Below are 26,096 nucleotides of genomic sequence, written 5' to 3' on the forward strand. Positions count from 1 at the left end.
GCACGTAAGAGATCTGCTGTCTCTCGAGACTCGGTCCGTGCCCAGATCTCCGCGGAGAATTCCAGCCAGCACCACCCTACCTGCTCGCCCGCGGCTCGCGTGTTAGCCGACACATGGTGGGAACGTGAGGGGGCGGAGCCGGACTCCGTGCCTCTGGTCCAATCGCCCGGCGGGAGGGTCCAAGCCAATGGGAGAGAGGCATCAGAGCTTTTGGGGCGGGGCCAAAGAGAGGAGCGGCGGCGTCATAGGTCACTGAGGGTGGGGCGGGGCCCACGGCGCTAACAGGGGCGGAGCGGCAGTGACCAGAGCAGTCTGGGCGGTGATGGCGGCGACAGCGGTGACGGCAGCGGCAGCGGCTCCGGCAACTGGGGCCGGCACGGATGGCGCCTCCTCAGTGCATTGGTTCCGCAAGGGACTTCGGCTCCACGACAATCCGGCGCTGCTGGCAGCAGTGCGGGGGGCGCGCTGCGTGCGCTGCGTTTACATCCTCGACCCTTGGTTCGCGGCCTCCTCTTCGGTCGGGATCAACCGATGGAGGTGAGGGGCCCCGGGGCGGGGTCGCGGGGCTTGGTAGCGGGGGTCGGGGAGAGGGACGCAGCCTGGCCTCGGAGGCTCCCGGCAAAGAGCCCCCTCCACCCCGCGCCACGCCAGCCAGAGGAGGATGTCCTGCTCCCCGGTCCCCACAGCCGGAAGACCCTGGCCTGGGAAGGTGGAGCAGGGAGACCGAGCCCGGTCTCCAGAGGAGAATCAAGGACCAGGGAAGCAATTAGTCATCAAACCAATGGCCTGGGTGGCCCGGGGCTCGACCTCTGACAAAGTGTTTCAGCACTGAGTGTTATTCATTTTGGGCCTCAAGCATTCCTGTGGATCACGATCCCCATTGTACAGATGAGACTCTTAAGCCCTAGAGACACAAAGTTGACTTGCTCAAGGTCTTATAGCCAGTAAATGGCAGAACAGAGACTCCTGGTCTAGGGCTCTAAGGGGTGTGCTGGGGCGGGGAGGAAAGGAGATATCATGCTGTTAGGGTAGGGTCAGGTTTCTGAATCTATTCCACAGAGATGATTGCATTCTTCAAGTAGAGTGCATTGCTGGGGTCCTGAAGGTCATTTCTAAGCCTCTGGTGTGTTTGAAATTGTCTTTTCACCCTTCCTTGGCTTCCCTCCCCCAAGACTGTCCTGCCTCCGAAGGTTTTTAGGGACTCTGGCTTAGCCTTAAATAAGGCCAGTGCTGGTCTCCCCTTTATTATAGATAAATACCTCAAGGGCGTGTTCAGTTGGTGGCACAGTGTGTCCTGAGCTAGAGAGTAGTACTTAACCCATTTTGGAGAATTACCTTAGCAGCTATGAGCTTGCTAGAACAGGAAAAAAAAAAAGAACCAAAGTGTCACTTCCACAACTCCTCATGAGATTGATTTTAAAGGACAATTGAGCCACTATAGATTAGACTTTCATCATCTGATGTGCTAAGATTAGGGAGCAGGAAAGCTGTGATATCAAGGGCCCCTCTTTAAGGACTCCCAGAAGATGGAGTCCAGAGGATCATGGGAAAGGAGTAATAAATAGGTAGTTGATTATTTTCTCTGTAACAGGTCTTGAAAACCAAAGAATTTTGAGACATCGTGTCCCCATCTCTCTTTAAAATTTCCCTCAGTAGCCATCTGGCTTGTTTGCAGTGTTCTGGGCGATGTTTGCTTGTGGCCTTGTTGCGCTGATGGGCAAGGTTTCCCCAGGATACGGTGGCTCCCGGCACAACCTTTCCTCTCCAAGGTGTGTGCTCCTCGCAAGTGGGTCTCTGAAATGCCCCCTCCTGCCCATTTATATCGAGGGAATGACTAAAGATACTCCTGTGGAGAGCCTGCCCACACAGTTTCCAGGCTGCTCTGTCGCTCTGCCTGTGCTCCAGTTTCCATAGATAGGAGCTTGAGTTTGATAGACATCTTCAAATGACCACCACTGCCGTGAACATTAAACCATGCCTTAGACTTTGCCTCTCTACTTATGGCTGGGTGCCAGCCAGAGCAGAGTCAGTGGAATCTGGCACCTGCTTGTTACATTGTCACGAAGGAGTTTTCTTCTTTTATGGGGTTGTAGAGGCTGTTGGCTGGGACTGCCTCCTCCTTTGTGGTAGTGAAGATTAAAAATCAACAACAAAAACTGTTGTTGATAAAACTCAGATTTGCTAGGAACAAGGTATTTATGGGTTTTTGTGGGTCACCCTTTTGTGGTTGTGCTTTCCAGTGAGTGAAGAGAAAAAGGAACGTGACAGCTCGTGCCTGAGTCCAATCCCGAAGGCAGAGGCCGTGGAGGAATGCAGATTTTAACTGAGCAATTATTTAGTGAGTGCCAGGCACTGCTCTAGATGCTACTAGGACCCCAGCAGTGAACAAGCAGTTATGACGTCCAGAGCTCTGGAGTCTGCATTGTAACAGAGGGAGACAACTAAACAACCATATTTTAGTAGAACTAAGTGCCATGAAATAGAGAAAAATAGGCGGACAGACTAGAGCTGTGGTTCTCAGTCTTGCTGCACATGGGAATCACTGAAGGATCTTTAAAAGATGCCTGGGCTCCCTCTTGCCCCAAGTCTGACTGAATTGTTCTGGGTTATGGCCTGGGCATTAGGGTTTTTAAAGCTCCTGTGTGCAGCCAAGCCCAAGAAGCACTGGGCTAGAGAACCACAGACCTGAGCCCGACAACTTGGGAATGTGTCACCGTGCATTGGCAGGAAGTCTAATTAGTTTTGGCATTCAGAAGTAACAGGTGAAATAATACAAAACAAGTCGAATGTGATAATTGCTCCTGGGCCTGGAAACACTGCTACCACCCCCACCATGCTCTCTGTTCCCATGGTCAGATCGAGGGCAGAGCTGCAGACTGTCCTGTGCACCCGGTGGGGGGTTGGGGACGTGATAGAGCCAGCAGTACCTCTGCATGACTGCAGTTGTGTGTAATCTTCCGGCGGCTGCTTCTGGATCTGGGACAACTGTGCAGCAGCATAACATCCTAGCTCTGCAGATACTTCAGCTGCTGCCTCTGAGAAGCCTCCCTAGAAGGGGTGGGCCCTGAGCCATCTGCAAGAGGTCGGGGGAAGCGCAATCTGTGATCTCCATTATCTTCCCGCTCTTCCTACACTGCCTCCCGCACAGTGTTTTTCTGCAGATGAATCAGATTCAAATAACCATGAATGGCACTCTCAAAGATTAAAAGGAGACAGAGAAAGACAACCAAGAAATATGTGTATTTATTGGTTTAGGAGAAGGGCTAGCATACTCCCAGCCTTGGTGGTAGTGGGAAATTTATGAGCTAACTGTAGCTACGTGAGCCTCAGGATGTTTTCTGTCAAGCACTAGTTGGCTAAGCCCTTTGCTATTTTTCCCAGCCCCACCTTCCCCAAATATGCTGCATCTGGAAAGAGGACTATGTGAGAACAAATGAAAAAAAAAAACCCCAAAAAATGGGGGAGTGGGCAGCTTCTAGATTTAAAGATGGGTATTCAAAATAGGCCCTTGCAGTTTTTCCTTACCTTCCTCTCCCTGCTGCAACTTAGGTAGACGTGTTGGCCACTGTTCACTTCACCCTTTATGTATTGGGCTGGCCAGAAAGTTCGTTTGGGTTTTTTCCGTAGGATGGCTCTAGTAGCACTTAGTTGCCTTTAACTTCACCCAGTACAGTTTTGTTAGATTGTATCGTGACAGCTGTCATATTAGCACAGCATTAAAAAAAAAACACATCAAAGTTGGTTAATTTTTGTGTAGCCATTTTAATATTGAAGATGGAAGAAAATATGCAACATTTTCAACATATTATGCTTTATTTCAATAAAGGCAAAATGCAACTGGAATGCAAAAATACGATTTGTGCAATGTATAGAAAAGGTACTGTGTCTTATCGAATGTGTCAAAAGTGGTTTGCGAAGTTTCGTACTGGAGGCCGCTCACTGGACAATGCTCCGTGGTGGGGTAGATCGGTTGAAGTTGATAGTGATGAAATCGAGACATTAATTGAGAACAATAAATGTTATACCACGTGGGAGATAGCTGACAAACTCAAAATACCCAAATCAGTAAAGGTATTGTTGAAAATGAAAAAGTGTCTTTTAATTTTATGGAAAAAAACCGTACGGACTTTTTGGCCAGCCCAATAAATCATTGTCTCCCTGGCTGTCTGTTGCACCGGCATCCAGGAGCTTCTGGGTCAGAGGGAGTTGGTAGAAATAAAACGTCACCACACATCGCTCAGAATTAGTGAATGAGGGAAACTGCAAATTTCCCGGAATGCCTGGCGAGAACAAGTGTGCCTCTCTCCCCAGGGCTGGGAGCTAACAGTGTCGGGCTGTTAGCAACGTGGGTGGTTCTTTCTGGAACTCAATCAGCTAGAAGGGGATTGAGAACCGTAGTCTACTTGTGGGGAAATTTGATTTTCCCTGAGCTGTTCACACTGGTACCAAGCATGTCTCTTTACTGCCTTGTGGCTGAGGAAATATTTCCATTTGCCCAAAAGAGATGAAAACCTTCATCTTCATCTTTCACTTGGAAATCAGGAAAGAATAAATATATTTTTATCTGGGTGATAACTTAGAGATCGGTCTCTGCTATGGGCTTGGGTTCTCATTTTCTAGGGGGGTTAATAAGCTCTCTTCCTTAGGAGAAATTAATTTGTATTAATATTCGATGTAGCCAGACTGGCTAAGCCTATAATGTCAGCATCATAGTCAGATAACCTTGGCTTGGAGCAGAGAAACTTGATCGAGGGTGATCTGGACCTGAAGTGAACTGTCACCCTCCTCCCCCCTACTAACACATGGGACATTCCTCAGCACAGAATCTGCCATCTCTAGAGAAGGCCTTCCCTCACCATCTGCGTGTCTCATTCTCAACCAGAGGATCTGCCTGCCTTATCTGTAGGGCTAGTCCCATGGAGTGGTGAATTTCAGAGTCCTCTCTATATTTTTGGAAACCCCAATTTGGTTTTTTCCGGTGCTGTCTGCCTCTGGCTCCAGAGCACTTAGGTAATGTGATGCAGTTGCACTTGTCTGACCCAAAGGGTGTGCTCTGAATTTTGGCCACGTGAGCTCAGCTCAGAGCTGCTGAGGGTGAGCTGCGAGCCCCAATCCCTGCCATCTCCAGTGCCCAGGCCAGTGTTCTGTAGAGCGCCCCCTCGCTGAAATAGAAACTGGCCGTGTGGAGAGAAGGGCTCTGCGGAAGCACAAAGGGCCCAAGCTTCAGCGCACACCTGCCGCAGTGACCATTTGTCCAGTGGCGGCACTGCTCCGCGTGCCTTTGGTGTTGTGCAAAGCTGTCACCTGGCAGGCCTCGACGGTGGCGCTGTGGCAGTGGCTTCTCTTTCTCTTGCCGCCTGAAGTCTGGGGCTCCTAGGGGCCTGTCGCCTCCTGGGGAGGCCATCCTGAGGCCTCCCTCGCTGCAGGAGCCCCGCAGCGCTTGACGAAAGGGGCAAGTTGGAAGTAACCACGTTTCTGAAGGCCAGTGAGGAGGCAGAAACCAGGATCTCAAAGAGAGGAAGTTTATAGAAGCCAATAAGAAGCAAAGAAAGGCACCGTACAAACAGAGGTAGAAGTGAAGTTCTGTTTCCTAGAACAGTGCTTCTGAAACTTTAATATGCGAAGGATTCACCAGGGGACCTTGCTAAAATGCAGATTCTGGTTCTGGAGGTTCTGGGATGGGGCTTGAGATTCCGCATTTCGACAAGCTTCTGGGAGGGTCCCCGCTCTCGATCCTCAGAGGAGCCGGGGCCAGCAGCAAAGGTGCTCCCCGAGCCCTGGGCAGCACAGCTTCAGTGCCGCGGTCACCAGGCAATGGGGCCTGCTGGTTAAGATACAGATACTACCCTGGCCGGGTGGCTCGGTTGGCTGGAGCATCGTCCTGTACACCAGCAGGTTGGGGTTCACTCCCGGTCAGGGCACATGCCTAGGTTTCGGCTTCACTCCCTAGTTGGTCTACATATGGGAGGTGACCAGTTGATGTTTCTCTCTCAAATCTGTGTTTCTCTTTCTCTCTTTCCCTTCCTCTCTCACTCTCTAAACTCAATAAACATATTTTTTAGTTAAAAAATTAAAAATGTAGATGCTGACCCACGCTGCCTGGGTTTGAATTTTGGCCATTTATTTAGGTGCTGTTGGTGCCTCGGTTTTTCTCATCTGTAGTACGGGGATGATAATAGCGTCTGTGTCAAACGGCTGTTTTGAATTAATGAGGCCGTGTATGTAAAACGAATTGGAAATGCTCATTAAATGTCCATTGTTGCTGCTATTATTGCCATTTGGCTGCTGCGCTCAGAGTTGGGCCTTCCGACATCACTTGTCAAAGGAGCAAAGGCTCTCATGGAGTCAGCTCTACTTAAGAGATGGTGCAAGGAGTCTCTCCTTTTAGCAGAGAGAAATCAAGTTCTGTAGAGACCAGCCGGAAGCTGGTTTTCAGATGTGCGTGTGAGCCTATTTACAGCTTCAGATGAAGTCCTGTGTGGCCTGGTGGGCTGTGAAGGGAGAGGCCCCAGAGTGCGCGGCAAGGACATTCCTGGGAGCTGCAGATGGAGGACCATCTGTCCTGGGGTTGTGCAATTTGTCACCAGTTATCTCTAGGCGTTCTGTCTGGCGGGGCCCAGGTTTCAGGTGGCATGAAGCTATTTACAAGGTTCTTTCTGATCCTGCTCCCGAGAGGAGCGGTGAGGTTTGGGAGGAGGCCAGCACCAGTGCAAGTGCGTCACTCGGCTCTCAGCTTTCCTTTTCTGAGGGCGTCAGCTTTTCAAAACCAGAAATTCACAGAGGCGGAGCTTTGGGTTTGTTTAATGCACCATTCAGCTGGTCATTCTCCTCCCGCTTAACCCCTTGGAGGTCAGTCTCCCATCCCAACCCTTGGAGAGTCCTTGCAGCTTTGGGCTGGGACTCAGCTTGCGCTGGAATGTGGCTCTGTGGCATTCACCGCAGCAGGAGTGTCGGGAGTGTCGTGCTGCGGACGTCAGAGGCAGCAGCCGGGGCCGGTTCTCGTTGGCAGCCTTGCAACAGTCGCTGCCTCTGTACGCCTCCATCGGCAAGGCGTGTGATGTGCCGCGAGGAGGCACAGGGTTTCACAATAAAGGTGCTCAAAATAAAGTCTGGTGATTCCCCATTGTTGATGGGGGATGGGTGGAGGTGCGAAGGGGAGACAGGAGGAACCTGGCCTGTCAGGGCTCAGCTCCTGAGGCTGGTGTCGGTGGACGGCCCGTAGTCAGGTTTGTGTTTGTCAGGAAGAGGCACTCCAAACACATGAGGGCCTGTGGATCTCAGCCCCTAGGGCCGTGGTTAGCGTGCCACTGCGAGGGCTTAGAAATGGGGAAAGAGAAGAAAGCAGTCTGACCCAGAGGTTCCTGTCCCAGCTTCATCACTTAATTAATAAATGTGACCTTAGGCAAATTAATTATCCTCTCTGTGCCTCGTTTTCCTTATCTATAAAGCAAGGATCATTTTTCCTTTCAAAATGTGCTGAGTCATGGCTGGTGTGGCTCAGTGGATTGAGTGCTGGCCTGTGAACCAAAAGGTCACTGGTTCAATTCCCAGTCAGAGCCCATGCCTGGGTTGTGGCCAGGTCCCCAGTTGGGGATGTGCAAGATGCAGCTGATGGATGTTTCTCTCCCTCTCTCTCTCTCTCTCTCCCCCACCCCTCCCTTCCCTCTCTCTAAAAAAATAAATAAATGAAATCTTTTTAAAAAAGTGTTGCGAGCCCTGCCCTGTGTGGCTCAGTTGGTTGGGTGCCCTCCTGCAAAACGATGGGTCACCGGTTTGTTTGATTCCCGGTTGGGGTACATGCCCAGGCTTCAGGTTTCATCCCTGGCCGGGGCCGTCAGAAAGGCAACTGATCATTGCTTCTCTCCCTCTTTTTCTCCCCCTCTCTAAAAAATAAATAAATGAAATCTTTTTAAAAATATGTTCAGAGAATTAAAAAGAAAACACACCTAAAATGCAAAGCAGAACTATAATAATATTGGTAACACAGGTCACCCCTGGGAAGGGGAATTAAATTGTCGGGGCACACAGGGAGAGGAGACTTTTCAGTCTGTGCTCTTCTGTAACTTGAATTTTGAACTGTATAAATAGTTATCTGTTTAAAATGTTAATTTTATTTCATTTAAAAATAAAATACATACCATGAAATGTATGGATGGGATTTCTCAGAAAGGTGATTGTACCTAGCTAAACAGGTAGTAAATTTTTGTGGTCATATAAAATAAAATTTTTTAAGATTTTATTTATTTTATTTCTTAGAGATAGAGGAAGGGAAGTAGAAAGAGAGAGAGAGAAACATAAAGGTACAAGAGATACATTGATTGGTTGCCTCTTGCACGCCCCCAACCAGAGACCCAGCCCCACAACCCAGGCATATGCCCTGATGGGGAATTGAACTGGCGACCTTCTGGTTCACAGGCCAGCGCTCAATCCACTGAGCCACACCAGCCAGGGCTGAAATAAAAATGTTAAACCACTGAAGGCATTCAACAAATGTTCATTTCCTTTCCCTTTCCCATGATGATCAAGCTCTCAGGCTAGGTCATGTAAGTACTTGGAGTCCCCACTACCCCCACCCCAGCCACCACCCCGGGTGGCATAGGAGGATATCATATAGAAAAGTACCTTCTAAGGCCTTCTCCTTCTTGGCATGAGAACCTGGTGGCCAGAGCTCTGGGGAGGCCTGGAGAATGAGCCACCTGCCACACGAAGCCCCGGGGAGTGGGGCCCCCTCCCAGGCTGCAGAGCTGTGGCAGCAGACATGCCGGCAGCTGAGGCGTGAATGCAGAAAGGCAAGGCGTCTGCCGCACCGGGCAGGCAGGGTTTTCCAGGACTGTGCAGTCTCTGCTGATAGGGCCTCGGGCTTCCGTACCGCGCTAGCACGCTCATGTTTCAGATGGCTTTCTCATCTGTCCTCCCATTCGATTCTGCTATCGACCTGTAATGGGTGGATATTCACACATGGGGCCGGGCGCTGAGAAGGAAGAAGTGACTTGCTTCTGCTCACAGAGAAACAGGAGTAGAGCAGCGCACATTTCACCCAGGTTTCCCTGATGCCAGGCACTATACAAGATGTCTTTCCTGCATTATTGTATTTTTGTTTCTTAGCAATTCTGTAGTTGACATTAGATAGGTACTAACATCAATGCCACATTACAGATTAGGGGAAAAGCTAAAGAGGTTAAGTACGGCCTAAGGTCATGTGGCTAGTAAGGGGCAAAACCCGGATTTCACCTGGTCCCCTACCACATCACGCCTGGCCTGGACCCTAGGCCTGTCCAGGCCAGTACTACTGATGCTACTTGTTCAATGGGCCAGCTTCTCCCTGCTTCCCGAGGAGAGAGAGCGACGCCTCTCGGTGTCACCACTGACAAGGCCTCTGTGGGCTCTGCAGGTTCCTGCTTCAGTCTCTGGAAGATCTGGACACGAGTTTAAGGAAACTGAACTCCCGCCTGTTTGTAGTCCGGGGACAGCCAGCTGACGTGTTCCCAAGGCTATTCAAGGTAAGTGTGCAGTCTGAGAGAGGACCCGAGACTCTGCTCCCCAGGGTTCCCCCGCAGACTGAGAGAGAGGACCTTCCAACCAGGGACGTGGAAACAGCTAGGGCTGGGCCGACCACCGCCGCAGGGGAAGGCAGGAGCAAATGCCGCCCCATCAGCCTGCCGGCAGACTGACACCGAGCTAAGGGAGAAATTCTGTGAAACCAGAATATCTGCTAGGGAGTTCCCGGCTCAGCCCAGACGTGGGATGTGGCAAATTATTCCACCCTGGATACTGCCTTAGATGTTCCTTGGCTCAAACCAGTAAGGTTTATTAGGGCTGTGTTCCCACTCCAAGAGTTTGAGGGCGAGGTTTCCTGCTCAGTGAATGACGTTTCCTGTCTTTCTTTGCTCTGCTAATTGTGAGGGAGAAAGCCACCCTTTGGTGCAGGAGAATCATATTGAAGGAGAAAGTCAAGGAGGGCTTCTTGGAGAAGGTGTCATGCAATAGCAGCCTGATCATCATTGACAGGGTAGTGGGTATTTGACATGTAATGTACGTACCGGCTCAGCCTGGTACTTGGGGCACAGTAAGGGCTCCATGTGTTCACTGGTGTTGTCCTTGGGCAGGGGGTGACCGGCCCTGCGCAGGACCCACGCCCTGGCAGGGCTGAGTCAGGCCAGACCGGCCTGTGCATGGCCAGGACACCTGCCCCCGAGGGTTCAGAGTTTTAAGGGACCGTGACCAGGGACGTTGGCTGGAATATGGTTTTCTTTTTGCTAGTTGCATGCTCTAGAGTTTTGGGGGGGTTATCTGTACAACCTTTCACAGGGCAGCTTTCTATCAGCATTGCTAAGAAATCTAGAGATTTCTATTAGAAGAGTCTTAATACTTAGAAAAGAACCCCCCCCCCTTTTTTAAACACGTGTCCCCTCCGGTTTGATTGCTGTGACCTCTGGACTCGGGATTGTTCTGCCTTCCCCGACTCTGAGAGCTGGAGCCTATTAGCTCTGTTTGCTATTGGCCTCGGGACTGTTGCTGTGGAAACCATTAGGACACTTCACATAGTACAAGTCTGCCAAGGAAACTAGGCCAGAAGTTTGCAGGGCCGTGAGGAGCTCTGGGAAAGGCTTGCTGAGCAGGGGGGAGGTGGCAGTCCTGTCCGCCACTGTCTCCACCGGTGAGTCAGTGCCCTGTCTAGGATGGGGGCTCCCCTGAGAACATTGTATTTATAGCCTCCTGCTGCATCTTGCTCCATCAAGGACACAGCAGGTGCACAGGGCTACCCATGTCTCTCCCGACTCCACAGAGAGACCACTACCTCAGACTCCTCACTCAAAGGCCTGCCCCCCAAACCTTGTGACCCCCCAGGCTCTTTAATTTCCAGTGCAACTCCTTGTCCCTGCCTTGTTCTGACAGGTCTCTAACCACTCTGTTCCCCCCACCCCCCAGCAAAGAGCTGAGTTCCCAGCTTCCCCCTCCTCCCCAAGCAGTGCTCAGCATAACAGGTTCCCTCTCCACAGGAATGGGGGGTGACCCGCCTGACCTTCGAATATGACTCGGAACCCTTTGGGAAGGAACGGGACGCTGCCATCATGAAGATGGCCAAGGAGGCGGGTGTGGAGGTGGTGACAGAGAACTCGCACACTCTCTATGACCTGGACAGGTAAGCCAGGGGGCCCAGGGCTCAGGTGACCCATTGTGGGAGCTGGTCCTTTGGGCCGCCGCTGAACAGAACTCAGAGGTTTAGCAATAGGACTACCTGGCACATGAGGTATGGAATTTTCTAGAAGCTGGAGGAGAATGGACCTGAGCTGGGCTTGTAAAACAAGTCACGGAGAGCTTTACCTGATTTGGGTGCAAAGAGGCTCATTGGGCCCAATGGATGGAAGCAGAGAGCACCCCCACTGAAGGTCTTCGCAGATGTGCTCCTAATGTGCTCCAGTCCCGTCCACACCTCACACTCCCCTCCCGTCCTGCTCCCGAAAGGCTGCCCTCTGACCTCAGCGAGCCCCAAATGCGGCCCCTCCCAAAGGATCTCTGTTCTCACAGGCCCCATGCCTGTACCTAATATGCGTTCCCTGGGCTCCCCTGACTACTGGGTCTCCAGGTCATGCATTTAGATGTCGCTCAGGAGGCCCTAGAGGTGCCTGCAGGGAGCTGACAACTATAGGGCAGCCTCCTTCTCTGGGGCCGGCCTCTGTGCTCTCTGAGATTCTGGGAGGAAACCCTGTCCTCCCCTCCCCTGGCAGAGCCTTTATCCTCCTGCCACTGCCCCTGCTGCCAAGCCAGCAGCCGCCACTTCTCCCCACCCCACTTTCCCCAGCCCAGCAGCGGCTGCCAAGAGGCTGGGTCACACAGCTCTGCATGTGAGCTGAGCTCTCAGGAGGCAGTGTGGGGTGTGGAGCTCCTCCTCCTGCCACATGCCAGTGCTGGAGGAGGAGCGGGGAGGCACTGCAAGGGCGGCAGCCAAAGTCGTAACTCCCCTAGTGGAGGACAGAGAGAGGTGAGCCTAGAAATGAACTCACCCAGCCAGCCGGTTTGCGTAGGCTGCTTCTGGGCCAGCAACAGCCCAGACTCTGGCTCCAGCCCACCCGTCCGTCCTTATATAAATAGCCTCAATTCTCTACACTCTCCTGTGTCTTTTCTTACCTGAGTGCAGCTGTGTTTCCCTTGTTCATGAAAAAATACTTCATAAACTGCAAAATACCCTTTCAATATGAGTTGTTGCTGTTAATAACTCCAGCCCCAGGGTCTGATTTAGGGGGGAGAGGCTGCTCTTCACCCCTCTGTTCTAGGAAATAGGGGCCAAGAAGGGCATGACTGTCCCACAGAGGAAGCGTTTGCAGCCCTCACCAGAACAAGGCTGGGGGAGAGAAGAAGGTCCTCGGGGACCCTCCTGGCTGGGGCAGCCACACTGAGCCCCGAGAGGGCTAGTGGGGGGTCCGTGATTAGAGAGATCAGCCCGTCTCTGTCTTTAGGCGGTCCCACGTCGACACCAGGGGGCCTGGAACTGGGCCCCAGCCCTGGCCCCCAGCCCTGGCCCCGCCTTGCTCCATTACCCCAGGCACCCGCTCCCACTCTCCGGGCTTTGCTTTCCCTCTCAGTAAAATGGGAGGTGTAGCTTCTCTGGCCTTTCCTTTCACCCAGGGGTGGGGCCTGTGAGCAGGTAGGAAAGGCATCCTCCAAGCCCTCGAAATCTGGGCTCCTTAATGGGTAGGCTGGGACCTGAAATGAAGGGCCTTGTGCGTGACCTCAGGTGTACTTTGGGATTCCCAGGATCATTGAGCTGAATGGACAGAAGCCACCCCTCACCTACAAGCGCTTTCAGGCCATCATCAGCCGCATGGAGCTGCCCCGGAAGCCCGTGGGCTCCGTGACCAGCCAGCAGATGGAGCGCTGCCCAGCCGAGATCCAGGAGAACCACGACGAGACTTACGGCGTGCCCTCCCTGGAGGAGCTGGGTGCGTACGCCCGGCCCGCGCCCCTCAGGCCGGCCCCTCCTCTTCTGTAAAACACCTGGCTGGTTTTTTCCTTCTTCGTCAAAGTGATGCATGTTATTACAGACAGTTTGGGAAGCACAGAGAAGTGAAAATGGAAATAACAATCCCTGCTACCCACCACTCAGAGATAACCACTGCTAATTTCGGCATTTGCCCTTCTCGTCTTTTTTCTGTCTGTGCTCCTATATGTAGTTCACACCTCTGTTTTTCCACTTTTCTCTCTCAAATGATGTGGGTACGGTCTGGTGCGGGCACCAGCGGGCTTTTCAATGCCAAGATAACTATTAGTGCCTCTGTCGAAGCAGGGGAGGCCTCTCAGGTTACGGCCTACACACTCTCCCCCTTTCTTCTTCCTCCCCTCACCCCCGCGTATTGATCTGAACACAGTTAGCTTTCTCGCCTGAAAACCACAGTGGTTGCCAGCTGACCTGAAAGGGCGACCCGTCCAGGATTGCTCTCATCTGCCTGGCAGGCAGGAGTGGCTAGGAGGGGCAGGCAAGGGGGAGGAGAGGGAAAAGTCACAGTGGGAAGAGGCCTGTAAAACACTGAAACGTTACAGACTGTCTCAGGCCCAGTAGCACCCAGGACACTGCGGTTCAGTGCTTGCAGAGTTCGAGGAACAGACCAGTGTGCCAAGACTCGCTGAGCCAGCACGGGAGCAGCCTGACCTCCAGCCCTGTGACCTGCCCCTCCTCTTGCAGGGTTCCCCACAGAAGGGCTTGGCCCAGCTGTTTGGCAAGGAGGAGAGACCGAAGCTCTGGCCCGCCTGGATAAACACTTGGAACGGAAGGTACGGCCCTCATTTCCGGGACAGAGAACGTCAGATGTTGACACCCTTGCAGTGTGGGGGGTGAGTGTGGGGTGTCAGGTTCATGTCCCGTAGTGCCTCTTAGCTCAAAGCGGTTGAAAAATAAAAACCTTCACCCTAGCCGGCATGGCTCAGTGGTTGGGCATCGTTCTGCAAAGCGAAAGGTTGCCTACCAGGGCGCGAGCCTGGGTTGTGGGCCGGGTCCCTGGTGTCGGGCGTGTGAGAGGCAGCCGATCAGTGCTTCTCCCGCACATCGATGTTTCTCTCCGTCTCTTTCTCCCTCCCTCCCCATCTGTCTGAAAATACATACATAAAATCTTTTAAAAAGAAGAAGAAAACTCTTGTCGATGGCCATAGCAACAGCAGCAGTAACAGCAGCTACCATTCAGTGAGTGCTCCCCCTCTCTGGTCACTGGGCTGAGGATTTCAGGGTCAGGTCCCTGCTTGCATTATTTTTTTAAATCCTTTCGGCAGCCGTACAAGGTAGGTATCAGCTCTCCACTTTGTAGATGAGGAAATTAAGGCTCAGAGAGGTTGGGAAGCTTGCCTAGGGTCACGTAGTTAGTAACTAGCAGAGTAAGACCTCATTCTGTCTGAGTCTGACACTTACGTTAGATTGTGCTCCCTCATCTGTGGGCACGTCCCCCTTACAAAGAAGGTGTCTGACCAGTAAGGTCCATGAGATGAACTATTTTGCATGTATGTGTCCTCCCACCTTTTGCTGGGTCCCCTCCAGGGCAGGGGTGTCCGTTTGCTCGGACCCAGAGAACAAACGGCCTACCTCCCAGGGAAGTGGGCATCGGCCCCACCGCCCTGGGACTAGAGGAGCAGAAAAGGTTCTCTTGACCGAGGGCAGTTGGCCTCTGGTTTCCCTCCCCCCCCCCTCCCCCCAGGTAGTTGGCAGGCTTGGTCCCTAAAGTCACAGCTTGTTGTGTTCCTGCTTAGAGGCTGGGCGGGAACCAGGGAACCAGGGAACTGGGAGCCACGGCAGGCCTGCCTGGGAAAAACGCTTCCCAGTGCTGCTGGTGCTAAGAGCCGGGTCTCCCTGGGGCTCAGCAGCCTTGATGCCCCCGTGTGGCCGGGCTGGGAGGGAACCAGCGGTCTGTGTCTGAGTCAGCAGCCTTCCCCAGAGGTCCTTGGCTTGTTGGAAGACAAAGGTGGGCCAAGAGGACAAAAGGGTAGAGATGACAAATGGAATGGCAGAAGCAGAATAAGACTTAAAAGTGTAGAGCCAGCAGATGGCCGTGTGGATTATCATCACCGTAAAGGCAATTTGTAGAGGAATGCCCCTGAGGTCATCAAGTCCTAGCCCCCTTTCCACACAGGCCTGAAGGGCGTCCTCTGTCATGGGGCCTGTGTCAGGACCCTCTGCACTCAGGAGTGGCCAGAGGACATGCTGTGTCCCAGACGCCTGGGAGGACATGAGGCGCCTGAGGGACAGGAGTTCCACCTCGTGGCAGGGGGTTGGTAGTGACTTCTTCGAGCTTTGTGCAGTGGTACTTGTGCAGTTGCACTTGTGCAGTTGTCGTAGCCAACGAGGTTTATCTGAGATGTGACTATTGCTAACTGAAAACTTAAGCTCTCCAAATCTGAAGTGAGCATCTACTCTTGTCAAGGTGATCTGGCCGGTAGAGAGACCGCCCAGGAAGACAGGCACGGAGCCTGTCTGTAGGAGCACAGGCTGTCGGAGACGACAGACATGAAACAAGGAGTTACCGTGTGCCAAGTGGTGCAGAGGGCTAAGAGAGCAAAGAACAGAAGGGTTATATGAATCAGTTCCTGTCTGCAAGTTGGCTTTTAAAAAAGGAGTTCTTTCAACTCACGCAACCAAGACTCCTTCAGGCACAGCTGGATCAGGGTGTCCAAGTAGTGCTGCCAGGAATACATCCTCCATCTTTCAGCTCCGCTTTGCCCTGTGTTGTTTCATTCTCAGACAGGCTTTCCTTGACCAGTGGCAAAGGGGATCACCAGCCGCTTGTTTCCAGGCTGCTCAGTGGCACCAGAGGAAACTGTGTGCCTCTTCTCCGGAAGAAGTGCCAGAGAGTGTTTTCATTGGCCTGGCTTGGGTCACGTGACTGAGTCATTCTGGCTGGGGAAGGGGTGCTTTCCCAGGCGGACAGGCTGTATGATCTTAATCACTAGGCTACCCAATAATAGATGAGAATGAGTACCTTTCTGTGAAAGTAATCTATTATTAGATGAAAGTGGGATGATAGAATTAGAATACCACCGTTTTGCAACCCCCAATGATGATACCTTATGTGTTAATGACTTGGTTACGCCATCGAGAGAGAAAATCAAGCATTATATTGTGTTTCCCCTGTAGTCTTGCCAAAGAGATAAATCTGAGTCTGATCCAGTCTCTGGTGGCAGTCGCCAGTTGGCAGGCAGCCACAGGACAGGGCCGTGTGGCGCTGCCCCTGAGTGCAGTGAGCGTAGTCCAGGCTGGGAGTCAGGACCAGGCAAGTGTCCGGGTTCCTCCACAGAAATACTGAGAGGAAAAGAAATGACAGGAAGTACCTAGAATAAAAGAAACTTAAATAACACATCAAAGTTTCTTAAGTGGCCCAGGCTAAACTATAGTGCCTGCGGATGCACGTTTGGATGAAAAAAGTAAAACACTTAAAAACACAAGGAATAACCGTGATAAAGTCCTCCCTTCCAAATATGTGGCCCCAAACCCAGGTCCAGCTCCCTGCCACCCAAAAAGCCAGTGATGTGAGAGGCAGTGGCTGGTGCGAGGGAAGTTGAATTATTCAAGAGCCAGCAGCCTGAGAAGGCGCAGGCTATGTCGCAAAGACCATCTGTCCAATTCGGTGCAGGCAGGGCTTTTCATGAGCGGGGACAGACGAACTGCAGGGAGGGAGTGGGGTGTGGGCTCTCTGTGGACAAGTCAGCTCCGATAACCATGTTGGAGCCAGTCAAGCAACGGTCTGGTTTTCGTCATCTCCATTTTACTGTGGAAGGTGAGCAAGGCTCCTGGAGCCAAAGTGCCTGCGGGCTGGAGTCTGCTTACTTTGAGCTTAGCTCCTAGAATCCTTTAAGCAAACAAGTGTTTATCTGTAGATACGAGTGAATTTACAAGTCATCATTTATAGAAACACTGTTAAAAGAATGGTGGGGTGGGTTCCATATGCATTGCAAAAATAGAAAAATATAAACCTTTCAAATGCAAGGAAGTGATTACTGTGGGAGGTGACTTAACGGGGCAGGAGGGACCAGGGCAGAGATGAGCGTGTGGATGAGCTTCCAGGGCAGCCAGCAAAGTTCTCGTTCCTGGCAGTGTTCGCCTCAAGATAACTCATTGAGCCACACATCTGTGTGGTTTCTGTCACTGTGTTTCACTTAAAAAAGCCAGGGGAGCCGGGATGTGAGCAGGCCAGTAGACCTCAAGACAGTTAGGGGTACACAGCCTAAGAGCTGAGGGAGCGCCTGCTGCGGACATGGCCTTCAGACTGAGGCTTGAAGGAGGAGGCCAGGTTAGCCGAGGGAAGGTGAGCGGAAAGGAAGAGCGCGTTCCAGACCAGGGGCGCTGCCCGTGCAAAGGTGAATGGCCTCAGGGTGCTTACAGAGGAGGGACGAGAGCTGAAGCTGGAAAGACGCAGCCCCCCAGACTGTGGGGGGCTTGGGACTCTATCCCGAGAACAACAGGGGGCCCAGTGCACTTCTTGTCCAGAGGGACGGGCATTCCGAATGGTCATTCTGCTCCCAGTGGGGAAGACTAGACCAGAAGGGGACAGGAGTAGATGCGGGAGGTCAGCTAGAAGGTTGTCCAGACTAGAGAGGCCCTGGCCCGACCCAGGTCGGTAGCAGTGGAGAATGGAAAGAGAAGGACAGGTCTGGGAACTATCTGGACAGGAGACCTGACAGGACTGGCTGAGGGAGGGGTCAACGGTTGGGCCAATGGCTTGGGCAGTGAGGTGCGTTTTCCTCAATAGGGAACACCACTGGAAGGGAGGTTTAAAGTAAAGAGCCTGTTACCCTTGAGGTGTCTGGAAGCTGGCCAGCAGGGAGTTGGATGGAGTGCTCTGGGGGTCTAGGCGAGCGGTCTGGGCTAGGGTACAAATGTGAGGATGGTCTGCAGGGATAGTCTGAGGACCGTGGAGCTAGCCGAGCTCACCCAGGAGCACAGCTGAGTGGAGGACCTGGGACAGAACCTGGGATCCCGAGGGTAGGTGGGTGAGAGCAGCCAGCCAGATGGGCAGCGCCAGCAACGTGTGGCGTCCAGAGGCCACCAAGTGAATGGAGAGCTCAGACAGCGGAGGCAGTCAGCAGGGTGAGGCACTGCTGAGGGGTGCGGAAATCCAAGGACAGAAAAAGCCTGCAGGATCCATGCATGCCAATCACAGGGCGATGGTGGGAACCAGCTTGGTGGGAGCAGTGAAGGCGAAGCTGGAGGAGGCTGGGCTAGAAAGTGGAGGTGGGCGTGGAGAAGGGGAGAGGCCGGCTGTGAGCAAGGAAAGGGGGCCCGGAGGTGGAGGTCCACGGGGCTACTGGAAGTCCTTTATTTTCCTGTGTCTGTCTGCAGAGAAATGAGGTCATATCCCCCGTATTCTTGGCATGGGATCTGGAGAGAGAGACGGGAGGTGCAGGAGAAGGGAGAGCTGCAGAGCCCACTGGAGGCTGTGGCCTGGGGCGGGCTCACAGGGGGGCAGGGGTTGGTGTGGGTGCAGGGGAGTTGGTAGCCTTGATGGCTTCACGCAGAGTAAAGCTTGGGGTAGCAGGGGTAAAGAGGTGCCGTGTTTGCAAAGTGGTTAGTCACCAGGAAGAGAAGAGGGGCCTGAGGGGTAGAGAGAGGGAGCATAGTTATCAGGTGTAGCTGAGAAACACTGGACTCGGGGGTCTGACGCTGAGTTCCCCCGGCCCTGCCTCTTGCCCCTCTGTAACCCAGAAGGGCCACGTCACCCTCTGAGCTAAGTCGCATCATTTTGGAAAGGAGGTAGTAATGCAGCAGGGGGGGCTGCCTCAGAGGGTCGTTAAGATCTCATGAGAGATGCCTATAACGGCACATCGAGAAGTAAAGCACGATGCCAGCAGCAGTTGGTGATAAAAACAGTCCGATGACCCTGTATGACAAACGGCCCCAGGAGCAAGTGACGTAGTGGGGCCCCAGGAATGGGCGGGGCCCCTCCTTTTGCAGCCGCTGTGGAATGGTGGGGGAAAGTCCCTGGGTAGCTGCAGGCAGCAGCAGCCTCAGGGGCCCCTGACAGGAGTGGGGACAAAGGTAGGGGTGTTTTTCCTGGGCGGGGGTGGGGGGGGGGCTTTTGTCCTTCCCTCCTTGTGCGCACACGCCACTCAGCGCTCACAGGATTCTTTCCTCTCTGTCGTTGTATTTGATCCCTGGGAGGTGGGGACTTTGTTCTCTTTTAACAGAGAAGTAGCTGAGAGGCTAGATAACTTGTTCCCCTGACACCAGGAGCTAAATAGCACAGTCAGGGCAAGAACTTGGGCCTCATTTTTCGGTCTAATGGTGGTTCCGTCGGAAATTCGAGCTGCGTGAAGGAGTGAAATGAGCGCAGTCCTCAAGTCCTGGCTCTGGCCTTTCTGTTCAGTGACCGCAGGAAGACTCCTTAACCCCCAGGGCCTCGGTTTGTCCCTCTGTAACGTCCAGGCCTTTCCTTTCTTCGCCGCAGGCCTGGGTTGCCAACTACGAGAGACCCCGAATGAACGCCAACTCCCTGCTGGCCAGCCCCACCGGCCTCAGCCCCTACCTGCGCTTCGGCTGCCTCTCCTGCCGCCTCTTCTACTACCGCCTGTGGGACCTGTATAAAAAGGTGAGGGCGCAGGGAGGGCCTGCCAGGCCACTCAGTCACCGTGAAGAGGGGCCTCCCCTCTGGCCCCAGGGCTGGGGCATGGGCCATGGATTTTGGAGGTGCTTGAGTGTGCATGCAATCAGAGAAGGTGGGGGAGAGGCCGCATCCCAGAGCTGGCAGGGCCGAGCACGACCCACACTGCCGATCTACATGAAACCCAGGTTACCGGGAAGAACAGGACAGGCAGAAAAGCTGACCTCAGGGCGTGTCCCTCCAGGTGGCAGGCCTGCTGGCAGTGGGTGGGCTGGGGTTGGGGGGGCGGGGACTGGAGGTGGGAGGCAGGGAGGGCAAGGCTGGCACAGTCCTCAGCTGAGGAGCACAGCAGCCCTGTCGGGATCGTGTCCGGAGCACTGAAAGGGGAACCCAGCAGGGCCAGCAGCTGCCCGTTTGGGACAAGGAGGAGGCCCGGAGGGCTGTGTGCAGGGCAGGGCCGGGCCATGCAGACTGTAGGCAAACACCCCCATGACAGTCCCCAGACCAGGAGAGGGCAACACACCAGCCACTCAGATTGTTTCACGCTTCCCTGTCCTTGCCTAGGCCAGGGTTCTGTGGCTTTGCGGGGGCTTTGGTGGCTTCTGTGGGTAATCTTGTGATTTCAGGAAAATCGTGATTCATTGGCAGGTCTGATCCCTTAATTCCCTCGTGGCCCCAGACCCAGGCTATCGTATGTAACTTACGTAACCAAAGCTAGACCGAGAGCACTTTTGTGTGTGCAGTGAGGAGGAAGGTCCCTTTGACGTTCTAGAAAGGGGAGCCGGACAGGGAGGCCCTCGAGGACAAGGACTGTCGCCCAGGCCGGGGAGTCTGGTCCCCAGTGCGGAGTTCAGCAGGGGTGTCCTTCCCCTGCCCACTGCTCTGCGGTGGCATCCTCGCTGCTCAGAGCCGGCACAGCCAGTGCCCGGGGTTTCAGCCGGAGGCACGTTGTGCTGCTGCTTCTGGGGCCCAGTCCTCCCGCATGGGCAGGGCGTTTAAAGCAGCCGGGTCCATGGCAGCCCCCATTGTGGGAGAGGCCTGGGGACACGGCAATGAGCTCCCGGCTTCAATATCCACGTGCCCCTCCCACCCCCAGGTGAAGCGGAACAGCACACCCCCCCTCTCCCTGTTTGGGCAACTCCTGTGGCGAGAGTTTTTCTACACGGCAGCCACCAACAACCCCAGGTTTGACCGCATGGAGGGGAACCCCATCTGCATCCAGATCCCCTGGGACCGCAACCCCGAGGCCCTGGCCAAGTGGGCCGAGGGCAAGACAGGCTTCCCCTGGATTGACGCCATCATGACCCAGCTGAGGCAGGAGGGCTGGATCCACCACCTGGCCCGGCACGCCGTGGCCTGCTTCCTCACCCGCGGGGACCTCTGGGTCAGCTGGGAGAGCGGGGTCCGGGTGAGTGCTCGCTCGTCGGGGAGCTGGCCTGTGCCTGCTGTTGGGCCCGGCCACGGGCAGCCCCACTCTGCCGGGTGGGGGGGACCCCTGGGGCCAGGAGACCCCCTCCAAGTCCTCCTTGCAGGCTCAGGGGGCGCAGGTGGGGATTTCCAGCAGAAGGGCTTTGGCCCTTTTCTCCGCGGGGCACGCGGTGACCTGGGGAGAGCCGTGGCAGCGGGTGCCCGGGGAGGCTGACATCCCACCCGCCCCCACCCAGGTGTTCGACGAGCTGCTCCTGGACGCGGACTTCAGCGTGAACGCGGGCAGCTGGATGTGGCTGTCCTGCAGCGCCTTCTTCCAGCAGTTCTTCCACTGCTACTGCCCTGTGGGCTTCGGCCGCCGCACGGACCCCAGTGGGGACTACATCAGGTGAGGGGGCAGGCCAGGCATGCTGCCTCCCGGCCCTGTGGCCTCCTCCCAGGATGGGTGACTCTCGACCCTCTGAGGGAGGGTCCCGGTTGTGCTGACGCGTTGTCTGTTTCAGGCGGTACCTGCCCAAATTGAAAGGGTTCCCCTCTCGATACATCTACGAGCCCTGGAACGCCCCGGAGTCGATCCAGAAGGCCGCCAAGTGCATCATCGGCGTGGACTACCCACGGCCCATCGTCAACCACGCCGAGACCAGCCGGCTCAACATCGAGCGAATGAAGCAGATTTACCAGCAGCTCTCTCGCTACCGGGGACTCTGTAAGGAGCCACGGCTTCCCTGCCAGCCCTAGCTCGCTGAGAGGCAGGGCGGCACCTGTGGGCTCAGGGGCCGTAGGTGGGGACATCCGGAGATTTGCCGAGGGAGGCCGAGTGCTGTCTTCCGGGCGGCCGGTCTGACGTGCCTCCCCACTGCCCAGGACACCACACATGGGGCTGGGTCGGGCTTCGGAGTAGTCACGGGGACCACAGTGTCATGGCCCAGGACCCCCGCCTTGTTTGCACCTGCCCTGCAGCCCTCGGCAGCCCCTCGAGGGTGCATTCTGATTACTCCCCTGCCTCTCTCCCAGGCCTGCTGGCATCTGTCCCTTCCTGCGTGGAAGACCTCAGCAACCCGGTGGCAGAGCCCAGCTCAAGCCAGATGGGGGGCACAAGCAGTGCAGGTGAGTAGCAGCCGGCCTGCCGTGGCCTGTGTCCATCCCGAGGGCCCTGCGGGACCGCCACCACTTTGTCACTGAGGGCTGATGGCAAAGGCCAGAACAGTTTGGGCCCCAGTGGAGCACAAACAGGGAAGGAACTTGCGGATCACTTCCGATAATAGTGCTTCCAGGAAAACAAAAGTGAGGGACCTGGTAAGGAAAAGGGCTGGGCCAGGGGGTCACTTCAGGTTCCTCCAGATCAGCGTAGTCAGGGACCACCTCCCCGAGCAGGGGCCTGAGCAGCAAGCAGAGCCAGCCTTTCCAAGAACCAAGGGAAGAACATGGCCCCCAAGGGAAAAGCCGGGAAAGGCCTAGAGAAGGAACGCGCCTAGCCCATGGAAAGAACAAAGGCAGGGAGGCCAGGGCGGCTGCATGCCGTGAGCGAGGAGCTGGACAGAGATGTGGGGATGAAATGCAGCAGGAGCAGCACCGCGCAGGCTCGGGTCCACGAGGGGGTTCGGGTTCTGTCACCGGAGCACCAGCAAGGCACAGGCGGTGGGCCAGCAGGGCGGGGGCTGGATCTGATTCACAGTTTACAGAGCTCACTGTGCCTGCTGTGTGGCGGGGACAGTGGGGCAGCAGTGAGTGCGGGAGGCTAGGAAGGAGGTGAGGGCAGCATGGCCCAGCGGTGGCAGGAAGGAGAGAGAAACAGACTTGCCGCCACCTTAACCTGCTCCCTTGGGCTCTGGGATGGGGATCAGTGAGGTGGGACAGGCGGGGACTCCCAGGCTTCTCTGGCTTGCTCAGCAAGCCTGGTGAGGGCGCTGCTCCTTCCTGCCCTCAGAGGCCGATCCAGGGCCTCGGAGGGAGCGCCTCACCTTCCGAGCAAGGACAGCAGACGGGCCAAACCAGGCCTGCAGCGTCAGAGATGTGGGGCCCAGACGCTGGCTCTGCCACCCAGCAATCCCGGTTGTGCTCTCCCTGCACAAGGTCATTGCTGAACGGAAGGCTGAGGGTTAGGTCTGAGGAGCCGCGTGCCCCTGAAGGGCTGCCATTGCACCGTGTCAGGCCATCTCAGCTCCATGCACGCACAGTCTGTGTGAGTGACCCTTTGACCTGCTTTCCCCCAGGTCCGAGGCCGCTGCCCAGTGGCCCAGCGTCCCCCAAACGCAAGTTGGAAGCCGCCGAGGAGCCGCCCGGGGAAGAACTCAGCAAACGGGCCCGGGTGGCCGAGTTGCCCGCCCCAGAGCTGCCGAGCAGGGACGTCTGAGAGTGAGTAGAGTCAGCCTGAGGGGGAAAGGGGGAGATGGGGGTGGGGCGGGCGTTGGGGAAACTGCTTGCTTTCTAGCTGAGGGTTGCAACCCAGCACGCTAGATTAAAAACCAGTGGGCACTGCGTGATCGTTTAGGGCTTCAGTTCAAAACTGCTACCATTCTGACTTCTATACCTTCTCAAATTTAATTTAAAAGAGAAGCCCTTTCTTTGCCAACTGAGGGGAAAACATTAGGGATAGAGGAGGGCTCTTTCTACTTCTCAAAGTGTGTCAAATCCAACGAAAAGAAGGCAGAGACCCAGAAGTGAAGCTATGGGGGAGGTGAGCCTGCGGCAGGGTCTGAGGATGCTGAAGGCCCCTCTGCCATCGGCCCCCCACCCCCTGCCCGCCCCGGTTAGCTGTGTTCCATAGACGGGCCAGGGGAAGGCAGCACTGGCCTTCGGGAGAGAGGCTCACGCAGCCCAGCCCCACCAAAGGACCCGTAGTGGGGGCTCCCCAGCCTCTCTGTGCTTCTTAACAGCCGCCCCTCCATTCTCACCTTTCTCACGGCTCTGGCCCTGTGCGTGCCTGTTGGCACTCCTCTGTCTTGGAAACCCCCTGAAAGTTGTTTAAAAAAAAACCTGATTCCTCCTTCCCTAGAGCAGGAACGGTCTCATGTCTTCTTTGAGTCATCGTCTCCGGCTGTTCCTTCTGTGCCGTGAGCGCATCATGCGACTGGAGGGCGATCTTCTCCATGGAGCCCATTGATTCTCTTTGCCAACCCCACCCCCCCCCTTCGGGGCTAGGCGGGCCGTCCGTGTGCGCGTCCAGGCTGGAATGCGGTGACACAGCGAGTGTTTGATGCTCGTGCCCGCTGCCCAACCAGGCTCTTTGTCCTGGATGCTGCTGATGGGCAGGTTTGTGCTATTTTGTTCTGGGAGCACCGGCCGCCTTAGGTGCTGATCTCTTAGTTGTCTCTCAGCCCTGTGACACTAAGCAAAGTTAATTCTGTTCTACAGATCTGCCACTTGCCAGGCTGATACTCTGACTTCCAGGTGAGAGCACCAAAGGACAGAGGTTAAATGTCCAGGTCAAGGCCGCTCAGTAAGCTAATGGCATCCGATTCAGCATGAAATTGTTGCCAACAGGTGTGTGAGAAAGGGGAGCATCCTGCATATAAAATGCGATGTGATGCAGACCCACAAGGATTTAACAGGAAGAGGAGACCAGTAGCTTACAATTCCTAGACAGATGCTATGGGCTGCACAAACTCATCAGACAGCAGCTGTCAGTGGGCTGGAGTGACCAGGGCACACACAATACAGAAGTTTACACGAGGGGCCTGAAAGGTGGGCTGGAGTTAGAGGGCATTTCCCACAAGAAAAACAGGTCAGTGATCAAGTGATCTGGAACAGATCGCTTAACCACTTTGAGACTCAGTTTCCTTACCCTTAAATTAGATTGCTGTTGCAAAGACTAAATGTAAGTGCCAGTTAGGAGTGTATGGGGCCACTGGGAGCAGCAAACCTGGCCACTGGATCTACAACAAATAGGGACTGATTTTCTTACCTAACAAGAGGCCCAGAGCTGGGTGTTGCTGGTTTGGGTTTGGTGGCTTGACAATGCCAGCGTCAGCTTTCTTGAGAGTCTCTTGCTTCGTGGACTCAAGGTGGCTGCCACCAATTCAACCATCAATTTCTCATCCAAAGCAGGAAAGAGAAGGAATAGCACAGGCAGCTTTACTCATTCATTTAGTAAACATATATTAAGTGATCACAATTTGCCAGGCAAATTGTAGGCATTGGGATATGAACATGACTTACAAAGTTTCTTTCCTCTTGGGTACTCTAGTGGTAGGAGCCAGACAATAAACAAATAGATATATAATATGTCAAGAGGCTTGCTCTGGCTAGTGCGTCTCAGTGGATTGAATGCTGGCCTGCGAACCAAAGGGTCGCAGGTTCAGTTCCCACTCAGGGCACATGCCTGGGTTGTAGGCCAGGTCCCCAGTAGGAGGTGCTTGGGAGACAACCACACACTGATGTTTCTCTCCCTCTTTCTCCCTCCCTCCCTCTCTCTCTAAAAATAAAGAGGTCCTAAGCAGGATAAAGAAAAAGTAAAGTTGGATAAGAAGAGAGAAAGTAAAGGTTAGGGCACGGTTGAGGTTGCAGTTTTACCCTATGAGGGCTGTCAGGTGGGGCCTCTCTTTATTGTATCAAGAAAGTAAAAGCTTTCCCAGAATACCCTCCCCCAGCTTTTGACATTGGTCTCCTGAGCCAGAACTCAGCCATAAAGCCACCCCCAAGTTGGGAAGTAGGGATCCTGCTTGTCCAGATTAGTTTAGACTATTGGTTTTTCAACTTGAGTGAGCAGTAGAATCCTCTAGAGAATTTAAGCCACAGGCTGCTGGGCCCCGCCCACAGAGCTTCTGATTCAGTAGGTCTGGAGTGGGACCTCAGACTCTGCATTTCTGTCCTGGCCGTGTAACTCAGTCGGTTAGAGCATTATCCCCGTACTCCAAGGTTGCGGGTTCGATCTCTGGTCAGGGCGCTTGCAGGAATCAACCAATGACTGCATGAGTAAGTGAACAACAAATTGATCTCTCTCTCCCCACTCCTCTCTCTAAAAATCAATAAATAAAAATTTTATAAAAAAGGATTTGCATTTTGAAAAAGTTCCCAGAGGTAGATGATGATTCTGTCCTGGGGCTGAACTTCATGAATCACTGACTTAGACCAATCATGGCCCATTGTCAGGGC

At 54.3% G+C, this 26,096-nt stretch overlaps 1 protein-coding gene across 5 annotated transcripts in view; it reads left to right on the forward strand.

Annotated features, from left to right (window-relative positions):
- Positions 1–290: 290 nt before the first annotated feature.
- CRY2 (cryptochrome circadian regulator 2) overlaps positions 291–26,096 on the forward strand; it is a 38,371-nt gene continuing 12,565 nt past the window's right edge. For 3 of the 5 annotated variants that reach the window (XM_036029299.1, XM_036029295.1, XM_036029298.1), the window contains exons 1-11: positions 291–537; positions 9,392–9,500; positions 11,001–11,143; positions 12,757–12,941; positions 13,682–13,770; positions 19,422–19,562; positions 20,671–20,982; positions 21,239–21,390; positions 21,506–21,708; positions 22,017–22,109; positions 23,216–23,357. In XM_036029299.1, coding sequence (XP_035885192.1) covers positions 323–537; positions 9,392–9,500; positions 11,001–11,143; positions 12,757–12,941; positions 13,682–13,770; positions 19,422–19,562; positions 20,671–20,982; positions 21,239–21,390; positions 21,506–21,708; positions 22,017–22,109; positions 23,216–23,355 — 1,782 coding nt within the window. In that variant the 5' untranslated portion in view covers positions 291–322 and the 3' untranslated portion in view covers positions 23,356–23,357. Of the gene's footprint in view, positions 538–9,391; positions 9,501–11,000; positions 11,144–12,756; positions 12,942–13,681; positions 13,771–19,421; positions 19,563–20,670; positions 20,983–21,238; positions 21,391–21,505; positions 21,709–22,016; positions 22,110–23,215; positions 23,358–25,707; positions 25,710–26,096 lie in introns of all 5 variants that reach the window. The other 2 variants (XM_036029297.1, XM_036029296.1) reach the window with 2 other exon arrangements.

The sequence above is a fragment of the Phyllostomus discolor genome, chromosome 6 (genome assembly GCF_004126475.2).
Source record: "Phyllostomus discolor isolate MPI-MPIP mPhyDis1 chromosome 6, mPhyDis1.pri.v3, whole genome shotgun sequence".
Classification (NCBI taxonomy): Eukaryota; Metazoa; Chordata; class Mammalia; order Chiroptera; family Phyllostomidae; genus Phyllostomus; species Phyllostomus discolor.